The 18,304-nt window shown below is 36.3% G+C and overlaps 1 protein-coding gene across 2 annotated transcripts in view; it reads right to left on the reverse strand.

Moving 5' to 3' along the window:
* The window catches only part of vps50 (VPS50 EARP/GARPII complex subunit), a 154,719-nt gene that overhangs the window by 76,298 nt on the left and 60,117 nt on the right, over positions 1-18,304 (reverse strand). For both annotated transcript variants that reach the window (XM_065291989.1, XM_065291982.1), the window contains exon 13: positions 17,469-17,604. In XM_065291989.1, coding sequence (XP_065148061.1) covers positions 17,469-17,604 — 136 coding nt within the window. The remainder of the gene's footprint in view (positions 1-17,468; positions 17,605-18,304) is intronic.

Consider the following 18,304-nt stretch of genomic DNA (forward strand, 5'->3'; position numbering starts at 1 on the left):
TACATATTAGGGGCATAATAAGATTCCCTACAGTTTAAAACAGCCTTCTCGTCTTGAACATAAATAAGATCTCTTAAAATGCAGCATTCATAGGCAGTTTACTAGGATTTGGAAAAGATAATTCATAGTGCATCTCATCATTGCCATGGCCATTACACATCCATTATAATGGAAATGGAAGGAAACTTGCAATGGGAATGATAATATGACCCACAGAGACAAACACAGCATGAGACGAGTGAGTTAAGGGCAGCGAATGTGGGCGACTGACTGATCTTAACATCGACATGCGATAAGCGTGACTCAATGCAAAGCAAAGTCAACCTCAGGAGGAAAGAAACATACATTCACGCAAAAACCTTTGGGCAGATAGATGTTCTCTGAGGATGCGGAAAAGCCGTACAAATTTTAATGAGAACATAAAATTATGGAGTGGTGGAAATTAAGATTTGTGTCAGATGTCAGAGATATTATGACTACACAGTAAACAACAGGAAGACTATAGCCAGGAGTAACAAACATGAACTACATGACATATGCTTGCTTTTGCTTGATGCAGTTACTTATAAAACAATGTAAACCTAAAGATTTTATATTATTAATAAATAGCATGTTAATATACATTATAAATTGTATACACAATATTTCTTCTTGCATGGACTTTTAATGTGTGCGGCTTGGCCTCTTGCTCGAACCTGAACAAATGCGGCATGGACTCTTTCTAGCAGCTGAACTTGTAGACTCTTTTCGCAAATTAACTTTTTTGTTCACCAATCAATTGAGTAATAAATGAGTAAAAAATGACAAATAAATAAATAAATGAATAAACTATTGCCCCGCCCCCCAATACTATTGTGTATCGTCAATCTCACAGGCTGACAATATGACGATCTCAAAAATGGGGCATATCGTCCAACATTAGTACAGTCCCAGTACCATTTCTTTCTAAGTGCGCTTCATACACCTTCAACATAAAAAATGTGTAAACATAAAATGTAAGTGGAACACTTAAAAAACCTTATCGAACAAAAACCCTGCGAGGGATTTTATTTTCTCATTGCAAAAGTCACCACACACGCCACCGCCTGAGGGCTGCAATAAAACCACATGCTCTACAGACACCCTCCACCTGTCTTCTTTATTCTGCCAGTGAGACAGTGAAACAAGCCACAAGTATCTTGGGACTGTCAGATAGAAACCTGAAGCCAGGCATTGATGAGATTTTCACTGGCTGAAGCCAGCAGACTGATGCGTGACATTCAGAAAGCAGTGCATCTACAGAAAAAAAAACACATCGCTCCCTTAAACCCCAGAGAACCACAGTCATCACTCAAGAGTTTCTGCGAGGCGTTTGGTCTCATCTTAAATTTGCTGGGGAGAACTCGAAACCAAACTAGTTTCCCATTTTACAGGAAGTGCATGTAAACAATTGCCCCCCTTACAAATTCTTCAAACGCTGGGTTTGCATCATGCAAGCCTTATATACGCTAAAAGTTGCATGGACAACAACTGCAAATCAAGAGAAAACGCAACATGGTGAAATATTAATATTTCACATCAACAGAGCTTCAGGCTCGCTTTACCCTTTTCCACACTTAAAGCATGAAGGATTTTGATAAAACAACTTTTTATGGCTGTTGGCAATGAAGCCCAGGCTTTGAAAGCAAACCCAAACCAAGCAACGAAAAATAAATGAAGGCTGTCGATGTGTGTGAGCAAGTGAACACTTTGAATGACAGATTACGATTCTGCATGCAAGCATTTCTTTTTGTCCCCAAAGTTTAATATCTTCACACTGAATGGAGATAGGAAATATTAAAGGGCACTGTCAGAAAGAAAGGTACAAAAAGCTGTCACTGGGACAGTACCCTTTAAAAAGGTCCTAATATGTAGCATTTGGGTATGATATATGTTCCTCTGACTGAAAGTGGGAGTATGGTACCAATATGTACCTTTGAGATAATAACATGAACCCTTAAGGTAGAAAGGTTCACACTATCAGAAATAAAAGTACACAACTGCACCGTTTTTGTCGCTGGGTGCCCTATGGCTCTGTTTTGTACCTTTACAGGTATACTAAACACAATACGATGTTGTACCTTTTTGGGTACATTACTGCACCTTAAGGATCTATTGTGTTGGTAACCTGGAACAAATCTGGAACAAAATTGTTCCTTAATGGTACACAATATGTCCATAGGGTATAAAATTGTACTCCAAAATGTACAACATTTCAATGTATTGTATACCCATAATGGTACAAAAATGAACCTTTGAGAGTACTACCTCAGTGACAGAAATGGTACAGTTTTGTACCTTTTTTTCTGACAGTGTGGGGTTAAAAAACCTTCGAGACCAAGATCATGCATGTACAAAAAACAGATCAACAGCTCTGTATTATGGTCACTGATATTCAGGGTTAAGTCATGTGACCTTATTTCATTCACTTAAAGGAAAACACCACCAATTTTCAATATTTTGAAATTTATTATATTTTAGCATTTAGCCTAGCCCCATTCATTCCTTAGGATCAAAACAGGGATGAATTTAAAAGCCAGCAAACACTTCCATGTTTTCCCTATTTAAAGACTATATGATGTAAGTATGGTGGCACAAAATAAAACGTGGCGATATTTTGAGTGGATAAAAATGAGAACTATATTGTATGGCGGAAGAGCACTTCGTTTGCAGCACTTTGACCTCTGGCTCAGTAACATCATCATTCCTGATAATTCCCCCCTTTTGCTTAAACTCAGTGAGAGGGGGAGTAATGATGTTACTGTGCTCTGAGGTTGAAGTGCCACATTTTATTTTGTGCCACCTTACTTACTTGTATAACTACTCATGTAAAAGTCTTGAAATAGGTAAAAATGGAAGTGTTTGGTGGTTTCTAAATTTATCCCTGTTTGGATCCTAAGGAATGAATGGGCCTAGGCTAAATGCTTACACATTCACGGTGCACTGTGCAAATATATAGTGCAAGCATTGAAAAAAGACAGGTATGTAATAATTTGTTTAAGTTAAGTTAAGAACAAAGTAAAATAATGAAAAATGGTGGTGTTTTTTTTTAATGAGCTCTTGAAGTGAAGAGAGAATTTCTTTTTTGTTAAAAATTACAGGTACGTGTGAGTTTTTCCAGGTAAATATATTTCAATTTTTTTAGCATACAGTATGATGTCTCCTTTTCATTCAAGCTGACTTAACTTCACAAGGTTGTTCAAACCTAATGATTTGTGTTATTCCAGCATGATTTGAGAATATTTCAAAGTGCAGTGTGCTTCAATAAAGGCGAGAAATCTGACCTTTTGTACAAAGTAGATAACATGTTTAATGTCACAAGTGCACTTAAATTTGATTAGTGCCCGATAAATAATGCAGAATCTCAAATATTTCTCATATTCACTCAGAATCTCGTCTTTCCATTTAAAAAGAAATGAACTTACTGTCAGAGTGTCATTAGATTATATGAATAGGTCAAAAAACTACTCAATCAAATTGACCTAAAGTTCAGTATACATACTTTCTGAATAAAGCTAGGTAAGAAATACCCAAAATGTGAACGCTGGTCCCCTTTACAGTTACTTTGTTATATCTTGTAGTGTCTGTAGGCGAATCTAACTCAAATCTGATTGGCTTCAAACTGATGCTTAAAGGGACACTTCACTTTCTTAAAAATTGGCTCATTTTCCAGCTCCCGTAGAGTTAAACATTTCATTTTTACCCTTTTGGAATCCATTCAGGTGATCTCCGGGTCTGGCGGTACCACTTTCAGCATAGCTTAGCATAATCCATTGAATCTGATTAGACCATTAGCATTGTGCTAAAAAAATAACCAAAACGTTTAGATATTTTTCCTATTTAAAACTTGACTCTTCTGTAGTTACACTGTGTACTGACAGAAAATTAAAAGTTGTGATTTTCTAGGCCGATATGGCTAGAAATATACTCTCATTCTGGTGTAACAATCAAGGACTTTGCTGCTGTAACATGACTGCAGCAGACATAGTGATACAGGTATATGCACTGCCCGAAAATTGTCCCCTGTAAAAGTAACCAAGGGGACTACTATTTTCGGGTAGTGCATAATATCACTACGCCTGCTGCAGCCGTCGGTCTAAGTACACAATGTATAAACAAAAGAGTCAAGAAACTGGTTATTTTTTAGCGCGATGCTAATGGTCTAATCAGATTCAATGGATTATGCTAAGCTATGCTAAAAGTGGTAGCGCCAGACCCGGAGATCAGCTGAATGGATTCCAAAACGGTAAAAATCTAATGTTTAACTCTAGGGGAGCTGGAAAATGAGCCTATTTAAAAAAAACAGACTTAAAATACTTACATTAACCACACTATATTTAATTTAAAACATAATATTACCACATTAATCTAACAAAGGTAACCCCAATAGTCTCCAAAATGAAAATTATGCTTCTTTGGTTAAACCTGAAGATTATGGGCTTTTGGAGGTGAATCAAAGAGCTCCTTGGCTCCTGACAATAGAGTTGGACTTCCTCCCAATCATTTCAGTCCTTGAGGAGTGCAGCTATGCAGAGCCACAGAGTAAATCACAGCAAAGCCAAATACTGGAGAGGACAAGCAAAATATCATCTCCCTGGCAGCAGCTTCTCACACATATACACACATCTACAAAGCTGCATGTAAACAGTCTAGAGCACACTGCGGTGATTTCTGCATACATGGGAATTTCACAGGAAGAAGAAGAGCAGAGTAACCAGACACAGCAATGTGCTAAGGGAAATAAAAAAAGATTACGAAGGCGGTAGCACGACAGGCCAGAGTTCACTCACTAATGATTTCTAACACGCAGGACTTCTTCAGATCGAGCGTAATGAATTTACACAGGCACCATTATTGCATCTGAGGGACTGCCTTCAAGTTCCACTCCCTATCATTTTATTAAAATAGGATTGGGAGAAATGGTTTTAGAGCATTTTGTTTTTAGTCTACACTTTTAAAAATAAAGGTGCGATGCCATAGAATAATTATTTTTGGTCTCACAAAGAACCTTTCAGTGAAAGGTTTTCAGTCAGTCATTCATTCTGGGGAAACTTAAAACTAATATTACATATTGAAAAATTGCCATATTAGGTGACCTTTGAGTAATATGAAATAACAATACTTCTGCAGTAATAAATAATCTTTGTTCATTGTGAAGATTCTTGCCTTTTAAACACAGGAGCCACTGCTTATATTAAATGTCCTATTTGGACTACCGTTTATTGTCTATTTTTAGATCTAAAAGAAAACAGGGAAATCCATCAACATTCAGAGCCTGGTTGCATTGCTCTCCCCAGGATCTAACAAACAATTACCATAATGGTACACAGCTTATGCATTTGCTAATTGGCCGAAACCAAACCATTCCAGATAAGATGAATACAAGATTAAAAAACTAAGAAAATAAAATCAACACCAAATATTTTTCAAATGAAAATAATAAAAAATTATTATGCAATTACAAAAAGAAATAAAAATTATTGAAAATATATTAAACATTCAATGAAAACCCTTTAAATAGCAGACCTCCGACTCACGCTATCATGAACCGTGGCACAACCATAAAAAATAAACATGAAAATAAGACCCAGATCTCAAGCTCATTGTTTTTTTTTCAATTAGTAGCGTGCACTCTAGCAAGAGAATTAATATAAACAATAGACCAATTTCGTGTTTGCAAACAGAGATGACGTTTTTTTGTGGGCGGAGCCAAACTGGTTGCAGAAAGTGAAAGCTCCGCAGTAGGGTTGTTTAGCATTAAACCGTGATTTTTATGGATCCGGTGTTCTGTCGAAGTCTGATTCCCCTATGTTTCCCTTTAGTGCAATGTTTCTTATAGCGTTTTAATCACGTTACGTTTATTTTTTAGATAAAAAGTTTAAATGGCTTGGCTACTGATATGCATGTATGTAATGTATATGTATTGTTCTTTTTTGCTAAATCAATTAATTTTACAGTCTGAAGCGCTAAAGTCCATATAAAAGCAATATATCATTTATTATATATAATAGCGTTTATTAAATATTTAATAATTTTCCTGTTTTATATTATTTCTTCCTTATATTTATCTTACGTGTTTGTTCTAAAACTATTATAAAATATTAAGGTTTAAACATACATTAAAAAGGCCTGTTTATATATTAATAACACTTTACATCATGTGTGTGTGTCTGTGTGTGTGTGTGTGTGTGTGTGTGTGTGTGTGTGTGTGTGTGTGTTATATTTATATATTTATTAAGTATGTAAACATAATAATTTTAGAACAAACAGGAAGAAGACATTAGCTAAGATATAAGGAAATAAAAAGAAATAATAGAAAACGAAAAAATTATGAAATATAAAAAAAAAAAATAGGAGCTAGGGAAAATCGGGTTCATAATCGAGGAAAATCGATTCCGATTATCTATGCGATTTTGCCTAGCTTCTCGGTGAACTACGGGTCTGTGTATTAAATGCCGCTCCATCTGAAAGCAGCTGATGGCGATTTACTTCTAATCACGGAACCGGCTTTACTGATGACGCGCGCATGATAATCGCAGTCGATTTTTTGCACAGCCCTAGCTTATTGTAATCATAAACACCTATGTTTATCTTCAAATGGTGTCTTCGACGATGGTATTCTATAAAAATGAAAGCCGTCTTTTTTGGCATTCTTATTCTGACACTTAACAGCATAGATATGTATATAAAGGCTAGATGGCTCGTCCGCGCTGATGGCCAATTGAGTTGAACGTCCGCATTTTGGCGGCCATCTTAGGACAGGGCGCTCGCTCACTCGTAGCATTGAGTTTTAATGATGCAGGTACTTTTAAATGACCATAACTTGCTTAATTTTTTACCGATTTTCAAACGGATTGGTTTGTTATAAACATCAAAGATGTACCTATGACACTGAATACGTATACTAAAAATAAATAAAAAATTCATGAAACATGTTAAAGCATCCATAATTATAGCCACGTTAATAACGTTTTTAAAAAACCAAACCGTTTGTAAATCCGTCAAGAATTCAGCAAGTTACGAGCATTTTAGTTGGCGTATGTCACTCACCTTCCGTCCACAGCAGCAGGGAGCAGCACTATGGCAGCACTGACCTAAGATGGCCGCCAAGTGACGACACAGCTGACTCCGCCTTGAGCCATCTAGCCTTTATATACATATCTATGCTTAACAGCACAACAGGACATTTTCTAGTGAGTTATCTTGCTCTTTTCACTCGTGTCTAATTCATTTCCACTGTTTTTCTGCAACCGCATTGCGCGCGCAGCTTGCAGTGACGTAACTGTGACGTCTACTCTAAATTGGTCTATATATCATGCAGATGTATTAAGGGTCAAAATAGATACACAGCTTCTTTTTTAAATTCATAAACAAAATTGTGCCAATACAAATACAAAACACTGTACAAAATAAACATTTTCCAATAGAAAAACAAAAATAAACTAGTGTGACCTTAGCCATCACATTCATCTTAATTTCAGCATTAACACATCAAAAAGTTATGTGTTATCATTCGTTAATGCACAATAAACTAACATGCTGTACTGTACTGACATAAACTAACATTACCTAAGATTATTACACGCCACATTGAAATGCTTGATTCTGATTGGCCAGTAGGGACTTTCAAGATTACAAGATTATTCCAAGATTACAACTGCTTAAAACTAATAACACACAGATGTAACTCGGATACTGCAAATAATTTTGACAAGTACCGTTTAATATTACACAAAAATTTTATATAATTGTATCTTTTAATACCATGCCAGGCATTATATCTACAAACAATTAAACCAAATAGTGTGAAATTTGAACGCCTAGTCTTGCCTTATCTTATAAAAAAATGGGTTTTCCTCACGGAATGTCTGTATTCGTTAATAATCGATAAACTAATAAAATATTTCAAATCAATATTTAAATGTTCCTTACCTTACTTATGAGGTAAACAGCCATGTAATAAGCGGGATGATGAACAGGCAGACGGTTGTTATACAAGACCCTATCACACTGTTGGGGGTTATTTCTGCAATATCAACTGGCTGTCTATACATTATCCCTTGCTCAATCAATGCTGGAAACCTATTTGCTCATAAGTTCATGTTAGCTAATTCATTAAGTACAACCTTATTAGAAAGTGTTAGCAAAAAGGAATAACATTTCTAATAATTTTAACTGTGATCTAGTGTTGAGCACACATTGAGCCATAGAGCTTATGTTAAAATCCAAACAGTTCTGTCTCCATCTCATTCTACCCACCATTTCCTATCAACTCGCTGAATTCTTCAAAGAACTTCCATGTAAACATGATATATAAAAAAGGTTATCACTCAGTACCATAGTACTGTATTAGCGCTTTTCCATTGGATAGTACAGCCCGGTACGCCTCAGTACAGCTCACTTTGGGGGGTTCCACTACGTACAGTACCTACCCAGTGCCCAATAGTACCCCAGTACCACCTCGGATAAGGTTCAAAGTGAGACGTACTGATACTACAACGTGAGGTGTAATTCTGCAGATCACTGATTGGTCAGCGGGAATCGTCACTACCAGTGTCATTGCTAAATGCAAGATAAGCTTACCCTCATGCGCCCGCGGCACTACATTTTTATGGAAAAGCAAACAGAGCCAAAGTAAAGCGAGCAAAGCTGTGTGATACCGAGTCACGTCATACCACACAATGAAAAAGCTCCATACGTGTTCTATCTGCACCATAGTATTAAAACAATGCCGTCAATGACTCTGACACATCTTATCTAATGACCCTGGCATGTTTACAGCTTCAGTCTATTCAGAAGTAATAAGAAGTGTAAAATAAGACTGGTTTCTCAGAACCATCCATCATGATAAATCTGAAAGGATGCAGAGGTACAGATATTTTCCACTATGAACAGCAGGAAATGAGATTCTATTATAACACAGCTATTAGATTGTCAAGTTTCTTATTAAAAAAGAAATGTAATTCAAGAGAATCTCATGAAGGAAAATACACAAGTGATAAGTGCCAAGTACAGACACGAGTCATTCTGTGACCTGCAATGACAGGGCAACATGACACTGGAGGGCTCAAGGAAGGATTAGTGCTAATTCAGTTCAGCAGGCAAAAAACAGGTTTACAGGAGGGGCATTCGTGAGCAAATTAATGCTTAATCAGATGAGCATAAAATAAACAAAAGTAACTTTATCCAATCAGGAACACCATCATTGAAAACACATCTTCCGGGTACAGTTCATATATTTAGAAGTTTCAAAATAGTCCACTTACACAGCAGTTTGATCCCAGAAAATTTCCGTAAAATTGTCAGAAAGTCTTTTTTGTGAACACGAACACATCCCGTAAAATTGACTGGGATCGCTCCCGTAAAGGGGACCTAGGAATATTGCCGTAACAATTATGAAAGAGTTCTGGGTGAACAAAAGACAATGTCGTAATGGCCGTGCCGTACAACAAGAATGTATCATTTAGCTCTTTGACAGGAGTACAGATAAACATTGTCAAAGATTGTCAGAAGAACTGTCATTAAGTGTCATTCGTTCAATTATGTAATTTTAAATGCAAGGATGACATTGTTTGAGATGTCTTTGTTAAGACAACTTGAAATTAACCAATGCACCTTAACTTGTCATGACAACTTGACATTACCAAAACGACACAACTGGCCACTTTTTACCAGTAATACAAATTTAATTTGTCATTAAAATATCATTTAGTGTTAATACTCTGTCATATAGTTTTATAACAGCGTCATGAATATTTTTCTTGACCTCAAGTACAGTGGTACAAATATAATTTGTCATTAAAATCTCATTAAGTGTGAATACTCTGTCAAATAGTTTTATAACAACATCATGATTATTCTTCAGTTCATAATGTATTTTTAAGTTTCCTCCACGTGTTTAACAAATAAAATCAGTTATTAAATAATAATAATAATAATTAAAATTGAAAAAATTATATGTTATTGCATTTGGAGACCGATTCACCTAAAATTAAATGAAAAAAGTACAATAATGGGTTAAGCCATGCAGCGTTGTGTCCATATTGCTACAAAAAGAATTACATTCAATTAAATTAATTAAATGTTTTGCTAGTTTTTTTCTTCTATGTCAGAAAATTTCAGAACCCTTTGTGTGAGGAAGAACAAATTCTGTTAGTTGTCAGTTTTTTATGTATTGTGCACATACATCAAATTAAGTATAATCATGTCCTTAACATTTTGCTAAGGTATTTAAAATTATTTGACATAGTATTAACACTTATAGACATTTAAATGACAGTTTAATGTAATGTTAACCCATTAAGCTAAGTAGTTTCTTAACTTTGATAATTATTCTGCTATGTCATGTTTATGATAGATTTATGACATATTGGTTTATGTCAAGTTGTCCTAACAAAGACATCTCAAACAATGTCATCTTTGCATTAAAAAAATGACATAAGTGAACAAATGACATAAAAGTGCATGAAATCTCCTTCATGTCATGATTATGAAGGTGTCATGTCAGTCTTATGAACACCCCTTCAAGTAAAGTGTTACCAAAAAACATACCAAGTGCACTATAAATACATCACGTATCTTTACAGGATCTTTAGGACATGTGCATTGGCAGTGTGAATGAACCGAATCAAAATCCCGGATGCATTTTTCCTTTATTTTCCGTCATCTCTGCGTGAAAAGGGCTTCTGTCTCCTTAGGTCTAAACTGATTCCAGGTCAGCTATCTGCCCCATTTATTAAATGTGAAGATTATAAAGACATTCCTAACCCCATATTTACCCTGGGGTGTAAACACACAGCACGCAGAGCGCTGGAAACCAGACCTCTGTGTGGAAAAAAAACGTTGACTTTAGGAGAACCTCAGCATTAAAGGGGATCAAGCGAAAGGAAAACATAATCACACGGTCAGTCTTTCAAAACTGCCCAGTACATCTGTTTCTTCAGTATGTGACCTGAGGGAGGTATTAAATATAAAACTGTTCAAATCTATTTCTTTGAATGTACTCATTCCCATTTGACCTTTACTTGATATGGACAAACAACAGAATTTGTTACATATAAAACTAAACAATGATGAATGCCTCATTCAGAAAAAGCATCTTTCCCACATCACTCTGGCAGGCTCAAGCAATTTCTCCATTCTCACTCAATAAAGCGAAAACCTTCATCCAAAGTTACAACATCTCAGTCCGTTACTCAAGCGCATACTGTATGCATGCCCAAAAGCGAACAGATGGGCTTTCCCAGCAACTAAATGAAGTAGGGTCACAGACACCATTAATCTAAACCTCAAACTAAACCAAAGAACTGATCTTAAAAAGACCGACTCGGACACTAATGGATATTCCTTTCGACTGCTGGGCTTAGTTTTTCCACACATGGTTGTCATTGATTATGCACGTTGTGAAATTAGATAGCAGAGCAAGTCACAGGCCAGCGAAAGCAATTTACCTGTTGATAGCCTTGCAGGCTAAGAAAGTAAAGTCTTCTTGACACGGACGATGATGAATACTGCACGCAATCGTATGCAACGAGAAGTGTAATTGTCAATTTGACACAGGGATTGGTGCATTATTCAATGTTACGGACAAATGTCAGCGTAAGGAGTTAAGCATACTGGTCTTATGACATCCTGCGCTCACAGCGGAACAGAATAAAACTAGGATATATGAAAAAATCAAGATGTTCGATTTTAAAGTGAACCAATCGTATCACAAGAAATGCTTTCTTATCACAAAAACATGCTTTTTGGAGAAAGACACACATTTAATATCAGTAAGATTTGAATTAAGATTTCAGTGAACATATTAAAGGTCCAGTGTGGGGGTTTAAGCGGCATCTAATGGTGAAGTTGTGAATAGCAATTAACAGCTTAGTACACTGCTCACCCATCAATTTCGAAACGCAAAGAGAAACTACAGTGGATGTTACATGACAAAGCGATTTTAAACCGAACAGTTTGTCCATTTAGGGGTACTGTACAAACATAGCTGTGACTTTGATGTAAGAGGGCCCATGGTGTATGTAGATAAAACATCTCATTCTAAGGTAATTAAAACAATACAGCTCATTATGTAAGGTTTTTATACTCCACTGATAAAATAGTTATATATATTATATTGCATTTCTGTCAAAAGATCCTTCCCACACTGCACCCTTAAAGGGACACTCATTTTCCAGCTCCCCTAGAGTTAAACATTTGCTTCTTATCGTTTTGGAATCCATTCAGATGATCTCCGGGTCTGGCACTATCACTTTTAGCATAGAAAGAAAGAAAGAAAGAAAGAAAGAAAGAAAGAAAGAAAGAAAGAAAGAAAGAAAGAAAGAAAGAAAGAGAGAGAGAGAGAGAGAGAGAGAGAGAGAGAGAGAGAAAAAGAGAGAGAGAAAGAGAGAGAGAAAGAGAGAGTGAGAGAAAGAGCGGGAGAGCACTTCATCAGAAACTCTCCATTTGTAAAATGTCACTCTGGACATTTATGATTCAGTAACTCTAGAATCAATTATTATAGCTCCTGGCATTAAGGGCTGAAAATGTATTCAAGAGATTGAGTCTGTTCTTATCAACTAACCAAGATTAAACTTTTTTCTATATTTCACTGTGTCTTAATACGCACTTTACAGGACACTGGTTTATTGATGTTATGCACTCATAGTTATAGTAACCAGTTTCAGAAACTTCACAAACAACAATGACTGATGGTCAGATAAAAAAAAGAGATTAATTTACTTTCAATGTAATTTCATGAACACATGTTTAAAAAAAAATGCTTTTGTTTTGTAATAGGTAGGAAAAAACTTTGTTCCTAAGTGACTCAGGGTTCCCACACCTTAGTTAACTTCAAATTCAAGGACCTTTCAAGGACTTTCCAGGTCCAATACCCTCAAATTCAAGGACTAAATGTGGGGACACATTTCAAGTGAGAGCAAGGTTACATTGTGTTACCTTTTAAGATACATTGTTACAGTTCCCTATTGAGGGAACTCGTGCTGCATCACTGCCGTGACACTTTGGGGACGCCTCCAGGGGTAAGTGTGTCTGAATGTGTATAACTAATTCATGCAATGGTGAGGCTTAACGACAAAGACCGGGTGACGCGGGAGCCAGAAAGTATCGCTATCAAAATATTGCCAAAGACGGCGTTACAGGGACGCAGAAAGTATGGCAAGGGAGACGCAGCGTCTCGTTCCCTTCTAAGGGAACAACAGTTACATACGTAACCAAAGACTTTTTCATGTGTCAAACACAACTATGCAAAAAAGCATTTGGGTATGAATCAACATTCACATACAGAAGATATAAGCATTTAAAGCGAACAGTTTGGCACGTGTGCTTAAAATGATATGATATTGTCCTACACTACAGGAAATAATATGGATTTTTTCCAGAAAATGTCTTGCATAAAATAGATTCAAGCACTTTCAATGACCTGTATCTATTTATGTAAATTTCAAAAATTTCCCAGGGCCTTGAATTTTTCCTCCCAGATTCACAAACTTTCAAGGATTTAAAGGACCCATGGGAACCCTGGTGAATGAAAAGTAACGACTCATAAAAACCAATAGTTTAAACTCCTCCAGAACATCTTATTAGGCAGATGGTCGAAATATACCCAAGCCAGGTGCACAAATTGATGACACAAGCAAGATTTTCTCTGCTTATTCTCAGTAAGCCAAGATCAAACGCTTCTGCACAGCCAGAGGATTCTTTAGCGTTCTGTAACTCAGATTAGACCAGTCACATGGAAAGGTACACGTCGGCATGTAAAAATGAGGAAGGGAAGAAAAGACTGACATCATCATCATGAAGAGGTGACACTGCAACATCTTAAGAATATAAATTATGTATCAGAGCTGCAAACTATCTGCTTGAGTTCCTAATTAAAATGGCAATGAAAAGTATGACTTACAAGAATATGACACTCTCTGTGCCTGTTATATCTGAATCACAAATGAAGTTAATTATCTCATGCTTAATACAGACAGTGACAACATAGCAAAAAGGAGAATTTGAGGAACCCTAAATAGCCAAAGAAAATGTCAGAAAAAACTGATGTGTAGCAAATAAGAATAAGAAAAGTTTCTTTAGTGTATTTTGTTATATTCCACTGGCAGATATTTTTACTTGGCCGAGCATAATCCTCACAACTATTTTATAATATTGAATAACACTACGATTACTATATACAGTAAAAGCCATTTTTGCAGTGTAGTTGAAAAATTACCACTGTGGTGAAAATAATTGCGGTGTGAAAGATCCGTTTTTGGAGAAAAACATGGTGAAGTGCTGAGTTTACATTACATAATAATCAATTTGGGGAGCTACAGCTTAATTTAATGAATAGGAACAAGTAAAAAAGGATTACACTAACATGAAAAATAGTAGGACTACAGAGAGAAAATATCAAGACATACAGATACATAAATAAGCACAGGGAAATAAAAATGCACAAACACGGAAAATATTACTTTACCTTATTAAATATTTATAAAAACAACACAAAACCATCATCAGCAATGCCATCTATACGGCCACTAACTGTCTAAATGAACATCGTATGTTTCCTTCTGTAGGGGTTATTTGAAACTTCGATTCAATGAATTTCCAATGTCAGACATAACCAAGAACAAGCACCAATCTATCTCAGCACTGCTAGGTGACCTTAGAAATCGAAGCAGAGGAAAGAACAGAAAGGCAACCGATACAACCACACTGCACTTTGCTATCAGCACAGCAACCCTTTCAATTACCGGCTCAGGCTCCTTGACCACTGCTGTGTCGATTACAACCCCCCTGAAAGCCATTTCCTCTATATAGTGAGCATAAAGGCGTAAATTTAATGCTTATAACCATCACAACATTACTAGTTTCCTGAAACACCAGCTCTTGCTGCTAAAACTAATTTATGATTATATAGATAGGAGGAGTCAAACTACAGAGGCAGTCGTCATGCTGTTGTTGGTTCAAAAGAGCATGATGTGGATGTTCACTTTGAGAAAGGTTACAAAAAACACTGACACAAGTAAAAAAATAACTTCTTTAATCAGATAAGTAGTTCACATACTCTGAAATGTGTAAGGGCAGGTGGCGGACTTCAAAGTCACCATAAAACGGAAATAGAAATTGTCTTCTTTTTCATATCGTGACGGCTTCATGATGAATACTGAAATAAGAAAAAAATGTAGGACGGGACTGGATTTTATCCTTTGAGAAATTATTGTATTGTTGGAAGTTGGGCCATTTTGCTAATTGTTAATCGGTGTGATTTTTATTGGTAGATACAAGTCTTCGATAGCCCTGCCCTCACACCAGTACTTGTGACAGAAAGGGAAGAGAGGTCGTTTTTGATTAAAGATTATGAGGGCACATGAATTGGAAAAAAATAAAAATGAAGCACACAGATAAGTTATTTATAAAAACACTACAGTGTCAGAAAAAAAAGGTACAAAATTATATCTTTTCTGTCACTGGGATGGTACCCTCAAAGGATTATTTTATTTACCTTTATGGGTATACAACACATTGAAATGTTGTACCTTTTGAGCTACAGTATTATACCTTAAAAACCTCTTGTGTACCCAAAGAACAATTTTGTACCAATTAAATTTTAAAGGTACAAAACAGTTAACTGTTCCTTTAAAGGTACGCAATAGATAATGTACCCAAAAGGTAAACCATTATATGATGTTTAGTAGGCCTATACCTGTAAAGGTACAAAACCGAACCTTGGGGTACCACCCAGCGACAGAAAAGGCACAGATTTGTACATTTTTTCTTTTATTTAAAAAAAAATTATGTTTTTGCTTTTATGGTCACTTTAAATCTGGGTCATTTCTTGATTTATATTCTTCCTGTAGTTTCCCATTTCTCCACTTTTACCCTTTAGCATGTTATTAAAAATTATTTTAATCATTATCTTTGCCTTGCTTTCTAGCAAAAAAATCTATATCTCATTATATTAAGATAAATTAACATGGCAGGCAAAATTCATAAGACACAAAATAGGACTGTCAATTGATAAAACTATGTTGTCGAGTAAACAATATCCAAATTAATAAAAATCACCAATAATTGTGTATACAAATTCACTAAGACCTCCCAACATGTTGTAGAGTTAACTGCAAAATAACACTAGGATGATTTTTGCTACAGCGAATGACAAGGGAAACTATTATAGGTATGACGTAGAGGTCCTCAAGGGTCCACTTAGATCCGAAAACCCGAGGTCTGACTCGAGATCCGAGCGGGTTTGGGTCTAAAAGTTTCACGTTTGCCACAGATATGGGTTGGGTATATTTAAAATATAATAGCAGTATTGGGTCTCGGGTAGTTTAAAATTAATGTGTTTTGCCGAACAGACCAGAGATGACAAAAACTATCTTGTGTGTGTGCATAGATGTCCTTTAGTAACCTCTCCTCTGTCAAGAGCACTTGTGACATTGTGTGTCTAGCGGTAGGTTAAATTTCATAGACACACACACACCCATCAATCCATTTTAAATGTACATTTTAGCGGTTATCTGGGTGTCGTCTTCAGATAAATGAATCAGCGGGCCAAATTGGTTTACGAAGCCACCGGGGTTACTTTTTGTCAGACTAGTGTGTGCGGGCCTGCAGACTGCACACATGTTGGTGCCGTTTACATTCGGGTCTAGTAGGATTAAAAAAGCACCCATTTCATTGTTAAAAAACAACATTCATTTGTGTATTTAATATAATAATATGTGTTCACGTGGTTTATGGTTTAAAAAACACATTATTTTACACATAACGTACATTTTTGTAGCTCCAGATATCCTGTCTTCCTCAAATGCTTTGATTTTGTACAAAACTCATCGAATTGAAAAGCGCAGTGTCCCTGATTGGCCAGCTAATCTGTACGTTGTGATTGGCCTGAATACCTTTGACGTCAGCCAGAAATGTTACGCTCCTTACCATGAAAGATTTGCTCACAATGCAATGCTAACAAGAGTTAACTTACCGGTTGTGAGTCAAAGCGGGAGGAATTATGATAATGACGGTCGTGTCCACATCAACAGGCCCAGGAAGTAAACTGTTGTCTACAATCCGTGTGTTTGTTGTTGTGTTTGTTTACCTTGGGGTTTGTACCTTTTGCATATCGTTAACATGTACTACAAACTTACACGCTAAAGGAAATGTAACATTGTAAATCGGATAAAAGATGCTCTTTTCGGGTCATTTTGGGTCGAGTACATTTCTTTGGACCCGAGAAGACCTCTAGTTTGATGTAGTAAATATTTCATATATATTTGTGGAAGTGTTCAGTAACAGGAAAATCTACAAACTATAAAAAACTGAAACAATATGTCAACATCCATGTTTTTGTGTGTACACTTGTTTGTATTTATTTGTTAACCCAAGTAAAAAAAATCAGTGACTTTGACTTGGCTGTCACAATGCTCCATCTGTTGAGCTAGAAAGCACGCTTGACTTACCCGCTGCAGGAGTCGCCTCTTCTTCTTTGTAGTGCTCGTCGTGCCACTGCATGGTCAGGTAGTAACTGAGCATCACCTCCCACAATGCCTTGCAGAGGTCTGTCAGGCAGGGGATGTAGCTGTCTGGGGTAATGTGCTGTGGAGAAAAGATAAAAGCAAGGTGATGCTTCTGTCTCTCTGCATCAGCCTCTACAAACTCCTAAAGTTTCACTATGAGAACCACATGTATGTTTAGACTTCATGAAGCTGTCCATTATCAAAGAAAAACAGGAACTTATGATGGGCCAGAGACATCTCTGGTCTATGATTATAATATGAAAACAGTTCTGAAAGGAGTTATGTCAGGGTGTCAGATTAACAGGGAGAAAATGTATTGTACTGAAAAGTGTATATGAAAAGTTTAGTTGCAAAACAAGACAATTCTGTTAATTAAATTCTGAATGGAAGAAAACATTTGAGGAGAACTTAAATGTTGTGTAAGTAACATGTGGAAAATGTATGCTTAAATTGGAAGCGACACATTCATGGACCATGCATGCATATTTTTTGTTTTTATACAGGGGCGCATCTGGTACTCACAATCGTAACTATGGGTGCTCCACAAGAGGAACAAAATACCAAAAATTATAAGTGGATCCTGATGTGAGGCAAGAAAATCCACGCCCAGGCACTTACAGTTAGAAAGTGTATTTTCCTCTTTATTTTAAAGGTGACATGAATGATTGAATGGGGTATTTATCCTTGTTCTGTAATGTGACATGAAGACAACAACATTTTGGTTGGGTCTGTAATGCCTTAGAAGGTTCCTAAAAACCTCTCTCAGAAAGCTATATTAA

This window comes from Paramisgurnus dabryanus, chromosome 19 (genome assembly GCF_030506205.2).
Source record: "Paramisgurnus dabryanus chromosome 19, PD_genome_1.1, whole genome shotgun sequence".
Lineage (NCBI taxonomy): Eukaryota > Metazoa > Chordata > Actinopteri > Cypriniformes > Cobitidae > Paramisgurnus > Paramisgurnus dabryanus.